The 8,184-nt window shown below is 32.4% G+C and overlaps 1 protein-coding gene across 1 annotated transcript in view; it reads right to left on the bottom strand.

Annotated features, from left to right (window-relative positions):
* LOC107616634 (cytochrome P450 71A1-like) overlaps positions 1-1,804 on the bottom strand; it is a 3,351-nt gene extending 1,547 nt beyond the window's left edge. The window contains exon 1 of the mRNA XM_016318588.1: positions 890-1,804. Coding sequence (XP_016174074.1) covers positions 890-1,804 — 915 coding nt within the window. The remainder of the gene's footprint in view (positions 1-889) is intronic.

Genomic DNA, 8,184 nt, shown 5'->3' with positions numbered 1-8,184 from the left:
CCGATTTAGCAGAAACTATAATGTTTAGCTAATTTTTTTTTTGTTATCAAAGATAAGGAGACTTAAATTCGCGACCTTTAAATAAATATAGAGAGATTATGCCATTTGAAATATGACTTAGTGGCATGTAGCTAACTGGTTACTTTTTGTAATTTTGTTCTGATTTAAAAAGATATATTATTTTATTTTTTGGAGATAAAGTGAGTCCATTATTGTTTTACCGTTTTAGTCCATTATTATTTTTTGGAACGGTTTCGCTACGTTACCAACAGCATATCTGCCAACATCTGCCAACTCTTATTTATAATTGTATTTTATGGAAGTGTGTTCGTGGATGTGTCTAATAAAAATGTCTTTTTTATAGCTGTGTTTAATAGAAGTGTCTTTATAGATATATTTTCTGGATGTGTCTCTTTATATATGTATTTAAAATATATTAATTATTAGACACATCCACGAACACACTTCCATGAAACACAATTATAAATAAGAGTTGGCAGAAGTTGGCAGATAATATGTTGGTACCCTAAAAGGAAATAAATGAGGGACTGTTGCTGACTTGTACAGAAAAAAATAAAGAATAAATGCTAAAAATAGTGATTGAAAAATCACACGTGCGTTAATTAATTTGTTAAAAGATTAATATATCAAATTAGTCATAAAAAATACAATCATAAATTAAATTAGTTTTTACCATTTAACTGGCTGAAGAAGTGAAGAGACAATCGAGACTAGTATTTTTTTGGTGAACAACAACGAAAAAAGAAAGCCAAGAAAAAAAGTAGTAAAGAATCGAGACTTATTTGATATTACTAAAAATAAATTAATACACATGCAGTGATTTTTACTATTTACGTGAGAAAGAGAAAGAGATAAAGGGAGTATGTACCTGACTGAATGCTTTGATCTCATGCCTCTCAAATTTGACCTCAAGATTAGGATCCTCTGCAAGCTCCAAAAGCACATCTACCATGTCCTTAACAACATAATCCTTTACGGCTATCCTCCTCTCCATGTGTTCATCCAACACATGCTCCATAAACCTATCAAACTTCTTAGCCACAGCCTTCATCCTTTTTATGTATCCCTGCAAATCCAAGAAGTTAACCCAGGGGATGAAGTCCCCTATGTTAAGTACACCGTTCATTAAGAACAACTCCTCTAGCATCTTGTTGAATTCATGCGGGGATATAATCGCGTTCTCCGATTTGTCCAAGTATTTCTTCCCAAACACCATGCGACTTATGACATTGAGGCTCATTGTTGAAAGATGGTCCTTCAACAACAACGTTGTGTTAGTAGAGTTGGCAAGATCACTCAACAGATTGCGCATCTCTTCTTTTCTTATGTATTCATATGACTCGAGGCGTTTTGCGCTGAAGAGCTCCATTACGCACATTCTTCGCGCTTGCCGCCAGTATGGGCCGTACTGGGACCATAATACGTTGGAATAATTGTAGGTTGTGTATTTTCCAGCGGAGAATTTGGGTCGGCCGGCTATGGCGGCATCATGGGTTTTGAGGAAAGATCTTACCATCTCTACGGATGAACCCACAACTACAGGGTGGGAGCCGAACCAGAGATGCATGATGGGCCCATATTTTTTGCTGAGATCGTCGATGGACCGGTGAGGAAGGGATCCAATGAGGTTTAGGTTACCTATGATGGGCCATGGTTTTGGGCCTGGTGGCAGATTATACCGGCGGCCACGAATATGGCGCAGGAGGATGTCGACGACCACGAAAGTGGTTAATATTGTTGCTATGGTTGGAATTAAGCCAGGGGATAACAAATCTATAGCCATATTTGGGTTTTGTGGTTTTTGTTTCAATGAGCTAAAGGAAGAGTGTTATGTGTGTTTAATATATGAATGATGGTCAATGTGTGAGTGGATGTATTTATACAGAAAATTATTGTCATATTTGGCTGTGTACCATGTAACCTTTGTTGTGGCTTTGCTCAATTGTTTTACTCTTTTCATTAGCATATTTATTAATTAGAATTAGACTGGTCTCTTCGCAATATAGTTATTAGAATCGAATTGATAATTAACTCAACTAAAATACTATATCATTGAGTTGCTTATCCAACTGTTGAATCATTGATTGAATTGATTAATTTGATTATATATATTTTGATAATAATATAAAAAATTTAAGATAAAATCTTTCGATATCAATAAATTAACGGTTCCACTACGTTACCAACAGCATATCTGCCAACTTCTGCCAACTCTTATTTATAATTGTGTTTCATGGAAGTGTGTTCGTGGATGTGTCTAATAAAAATGTCTTTTTTATAACTGTGTTTAATAGAAATGTTTTTATAGATATATTTTCTGGATGTGTCTCTTTATATATGTATTTAAAATATATAAATTATTAGACACATCCACGAACACACTTCCATGAAACACAATTATAAATAAGAGTTGGCAGAAATTGGTAAATAATATGTTGGTACCCTATACTTTTTCATAAATTAATGCATTCAAGAATCACGGACTCTGATAATTACATTAAACACCAACATTTTATCATTAATCTACAAATCTAGAATCATAATGAAATCTAAAGAAACTAAGAAACTAATTAACATGATAAAATTGGAAGATGAGAAGTGTAGGGTTAGGGTTTAGCAAATGTCAACAATGTCAAAAAAAGAAGAAAAGAAGACATACATGAATAAAGGACGAGGGTAACATCACAGCTGACGGAGGCAAGCGGCAACAGTGGCAAACAATGGAGGCAACAACTCGCAGGAGAGAAACAAGCTCATCAATGGCAGAAACAAGCTCCAGGTGGACGCTCCTCAACGGCGACGATGGCTGGAGTTGTGGGAAGCAGTTAACAACAACGAAATGGCAACGAATGGTGGCGATGGGGCTGACGGTGAGAGAGAAAGAAAAAGGAAAAGGGGAGAGAAGTGAGGTTAATGATGTTGCAAAAATGGAAGGGAAATGTTCGCAAATTTGAATTTAGGGTCAATTTTACCATCGAAAAAATCTGCCGGTAATGCATAGCTTGTGACAAAAATGGTGCGTTTTATTTAATTACCTTACAGTCGGATTTTTCTCCCTAAATCCGATGGTAATGATCGCGCCAAATTTTTTTTCCTTTCAATTATTACCGACGAATTTACTGTTGGAAAATTGAATCCAACGGTAACTTTTCTACCGAACAAATTTAGTGCCAAATCTGCCGGTAAATCCGCCAGTAAACCTGCCGCTAACCTCTGACACTAAATCCAATGGTATTCGGCATTTTTCTTGTAGTGGTTGTCCTTGCCACAACAAAGAAGAGAGAGAAAGGGATGTTGGGATGAGAGACATAGCGAAAGCAAAGAATAAACAGTGAGAAACTGAAGGAAAGGGAAAAAGAAGCAGAAAAAAGGGAAGTGGCAAAGGCAACGACAAAAGAGATCACAACTGTTGTCGCCGTCTAACAAGTAGAAGCATAATGAAGCTGTTATACATCCATATTTGTCTCCCTTCATCTCCTCCCTCTTCTCTTTCTTAATTGATGCCTAGATTCGCTGCCGTTTTCCTTTCCTGCTGTTGCGTCTGCTATTGTTACGCACACCGGAGAAATATTCATTCAAGTGTTCTTTTGGCTATTTTATGTCCTTTTGCTTCTTATTTTCTCATCAGATCTATCGGGGCATAAGTTTCTATTTTCATTGTTATTGTTATCTTTTCCAAAACTTGAGTTGCTATTTAGTTGTTACTGTGATCCAAGCCTATTTTATTCTCATTCCCTTTCTTCTTTCTTTTCTTTCAGAGATGAATTAGATAATCATATTTTGTGCTTAACTGTTCGTCGATGACGGTTTAAAATTTTTTTATTTCTCTTACTCTGCTATGATTCTTTGACATTATTGCTCTGATTTTGACGTGATTATTTTTATCCCCAAGAAAATGCTTATTTTTTAATGCAATCGGGTTGAATCTTTAAGAGGTTGAAGATGATGATAGTAATAGTATTTTAAGAATTTAATGTGCTTTTTAATCGAATAAGTAAAGATTTAATATTTGGATATTTTTGTCAAATATAATTTATCTTTGATTCATATAACATTATGTTAGTTTTTTTGTAGTCAATTTTGTGGACGATCAAATTTTTTGATGGTTACAAATAATTATTTATTCATAAATAGAGTTAAAATGTACCTTTTGAAAATATTCTAAAATATTATTGTTTTATATAATATAATCATTGATTATAAATTAACAAGAAAAAATTAATACAGTAAATTTTACTTTTTATTTTTAACTTTCAGTTTTGTTCTTTTTGAATTAGTCTTATTTTAGGTCATTATATTCTGCCACTAACAAAGAATTGTTTAGTTAATTTAAACTCAATTATTAGGACTAAATTCCCAAATATTATAAGAAAAATAATGAATACTGTCAAATTTACTATTGAATTTAGTGTTGAATATTAGCGGCGGTTTACCAACGAATTTACCAGCGAATTTGGCAATAAATTCGTCGGGTAAAAAAATTACTGTCAGATTTGACTTTTTGATGATAAATTTGCGGTAATAATTGGAGGAAAAAAAGAAAAATTAGCGCGATCATTGCCGTCGAATTTACCGGCGGATTCGAATTAGTGGGACGCTGCATTTTGGTCATTCCCAAAGCATTACTGTCGGATTTTTCTGCCGGTAAATTCAACGGTAATCTTGTCCTAAATTCGAATCATGAGCATTCTCCCTCTCGTTTCTGAACTACTCCTTCTCTCTCTAACCTTCTCCTTTCTCTCTCTCTCCCTCACTCGCTCTCCCCCACAAACCACCTCCAACAGCCCCTCCATCATCGTCGACCACTACCAACAGCGTTCAAAGATTACGTGGACTCCTTACGTCGTGTTGGTCACTCTATGCTGTCGTTTTCGTCGCTCCGCCACTGCTGCCATTGTTGTCACCGCTGCTTCTTGTGTCGCCGGAGCTACCTCATTCCTCCCTCTAGGTATGTTGTCCTTCTCCTTGTTCCTATTAGAAAATTTGCAATTAGGATGTCTGTATTAGAAATTTAACTATTTTTCAGATTTAGTTCATGTATTAATTTAGATTTAGTTTTTTTTTTAATTCTGTTTTGATTTATGATTTTTTAAAATTCTATTTTGATTATTCTATGTTTAAAATTTTGTTTATGATTTTGATTTTGAATTTTGTTTTGATAATTCTGTGTTTATTATTCTGATTTCTGTTTATTGTTTTGATTTCTGTTTACTTTTCTACAAGTGTAAGATCCCCAACTGTATTGTTCTAATTTCTATTCTTGTAGTTGATTGTTGTTAATTTTTGAGTTAATATTCACTTTTTTATTTTATGAGGTAATTATTGACTCATTTTTTATTGTTATTAATTTTTTAAATTTATTATTATCTGAGTTAATTAGTTGATTGTCGTTAATTGTCAGAGTTGATCTTAACTTGTTTATTTTCTGAGTTAATTATTGATTTAAGTTATGTTTCTGATTTAAATTATGTTTCTGGATTAATGATGGCTGAATGTCAATTACTGTTTGATGTGGCTGGTTGATTGATTTTGTATATGATTGTATTTGGCTGATGTTGTGGATTTTAGATTTGGTGAATAGATCTGCAAAGCTTTTATGGTTTGGGTGCTTTTGGTGTTTGCTTGGTTTTTGGTTCATGTAGGGTTTGTGAACTTATGACTGAATGTTAATGGTGACGGTGCAGTTTTTTGTTTTAAGTTCTTTATTAGACTCTCTTTGACTGTTGCAGATTTCTAAAAAATAACAACTTGACAGATCAAGTTCCATCAAACTTAATTGAAGAATCAAGACTGAACCTTGGGTAAATAAGAAAACTTATTTGCATTTCAAATTTTAAAATGATCTCAGATGATTAATATTAATAATAGTTGACAATAAAATTTTTATTGATTATGAATTGGTGTTTGATTTGTCTATTGTATTGGCTTAATTTATGACAATGTATGGTTGATATTGTAGACGATAAATTAATTAATTGTTAATATCATAAATAGTTTGGTATTTTTTATTCTTTATGTAATGTAGTAGTATTAGTATAGCTCAATTTATAATGTTCATCAGTATTGTTCTTTCGATTTCTAATTTAATTTACACGGTCGGATTTATTTCGCCGCTAAACAGGTTACCGACGAATTTTTTTTGGTAAATCCGACGGTAACTTTGACAGCACTTAGCATTTTTTTTTGTAGTGAAATTGGTTCTCGAGATCCAACGTCATGCACTATATTAGTCTTTTGAATTTTTTCTAGTGCTAAGTCGGCAAACAAAATACTGAGGATGCTCTGCTACTGTGGACACAAGATTAAGCAATTTCGTTTCGATGCTTAAAAAAAAGGCAAAAACGAAAAACCAAGAAAAATTCATATGATGTGCAAATCGTTTTATCTCTTTTCTTTTTTCAAAATGACCTCATTTTTGTCTTGTTTAAGCATCAAAATAAAACAATTTTGTTTAGCCATGTGTCAAACATACGTCAAAAAGGGTCCAAGGATTAATATGGTGCCTAGAGCTGAATCTCGAGAACCAATACAATAAATTTTGGATATAAAAGACTAAAATAGTAAAAATTAGGGTTAAGTACGATTTTGGTCCCTAAGGTATAGGCCGAAATTTTTTTTTGTCCCAACCTTTTTTTGCATACAAAATCGTTCTTAAGGATTAACTTGGTTTTAAAATCGTCCTTCGGACCAAAATACGCAATTCTTCTTCTCCATCATAGCAGCATCTTTTCTTCTTCATCATCAGTAGCGCAATCAGAAGAAATCAGAAGAACACAAGAAATCAAAGAATAATAAAATCAAAGAACAATGAAATTAGAAGAACAATAACAATAAAATCAAAGAAATAGAATCATAATAAGAAGCACAGCAACAATCAAAACAGAATCAAAATCAGAAGCAGGAGAACAATAAAATCAGAATGGAATCAGAGTCAACAACATCAATAGAATCAGAATCAGAAACAATGTGATTAACAAAATCAACAAATCAACAATGTAATTAACAAAAAAAAAAGCATAAAATTCAACAATAATGTAATTAAAAAAATCAACAAATTAGAAACAGAATCGAAACCCTCTGGAGGACCAGTGACAAGGAGCAGCGGCGCAGACGCGAACCAGCGGCGAGGAGCAGAGCAGCGATGACATACGAAGAGTAGCGGTGAGTGGCAAGGAGCAGCGACGATCAACGAGCTAGCGAGGATAAGTATAGTAGAAACAGTGCTTCCCCCTTCTTCTTCTTTCCTTTCCCCTTTTCTTCTCGCTTTCCTCGTGGTTCTGCTTCTCTCTTAACTCCAGAACTCTCTTCTCTTTTTTTTCTTTTTTTTTTATTTTATAATTTTTTTGGTTAGGGGTAATTTGGAAATAAAATTTAAGATTTAAATAAAAATAACGATTTTAAAATTAAGTTAAACTTTAGGGACGATTTTGTATGCAAAAAAGGTTAGGAAATATTATATTTTTATTTTAAAAAAAGAGTTAACTACTAATTCAGTATCCGAAAGATTCAAACGCTTATTAAAAGGTCTCTAAAAGATGTTATTAACAAAACAACCCTGAATAATTTGAAAATACGATAAAAATAATCAATAAATCTTATATTTTATAAATGACAAAAAAATTTCATATTTAACAAACGACCTATCTATATTATCTGAATTTTTGTGGTAATATTTGAATAAATATTTAAAAAATATACAAAAAAATTTAGAACAAAATTTAATCTCTAGATTTTTTTTATTTTAAAAAATAATATAGTCATTCACGATATATTTTTTTTTAAAATATCACTTTACATAAAATGATCAAATTTTAAATGAAAAGTTCTTGCTTTTATTTATTTTTTGATGAAGAGAAGATGACTACTAGATAAGGAATAGAAAAAAAAGTTGAAAATATAAAAATAAAAAGAGGGCTTAAGGGAATAAAGGAGTGACGACACAAGAATTAAATTTGATTAGGTTAAATAATAATCAAAATGATAGAGAAATAAAAAAAGTAAATTTAAAACTTTAGCTAATTGAGTTTAATTTATTTATAATGGAGTCATTTAAAATTTGAAGTGGGACATATTATATATAACTATATTTTAAAAAAAAAAATTAAAACACTGTGGGGGCAAGTGCCCCCTCTTCTTTGCTACTGGGTCCGTCCCTGTCATTAA

Source organism: Arachis ipaensis, chromosome B09 (assembly GCF_000816755.2).
Source record: "Arachis ipaensis cultivar K30076 chromosome B09, Araip1.1, whole genome shotgun sequence".
Classification (NCBI taxonomy): Eukaryota; Viridiplantae; Streptophyta; class Magnoliopsida; order Fabales; family Fabaceae; genus Arachis; species Arachis ipaensis.
This window is presented reverse-complemented; position numbering and strand designations above follow the sequence as displayed.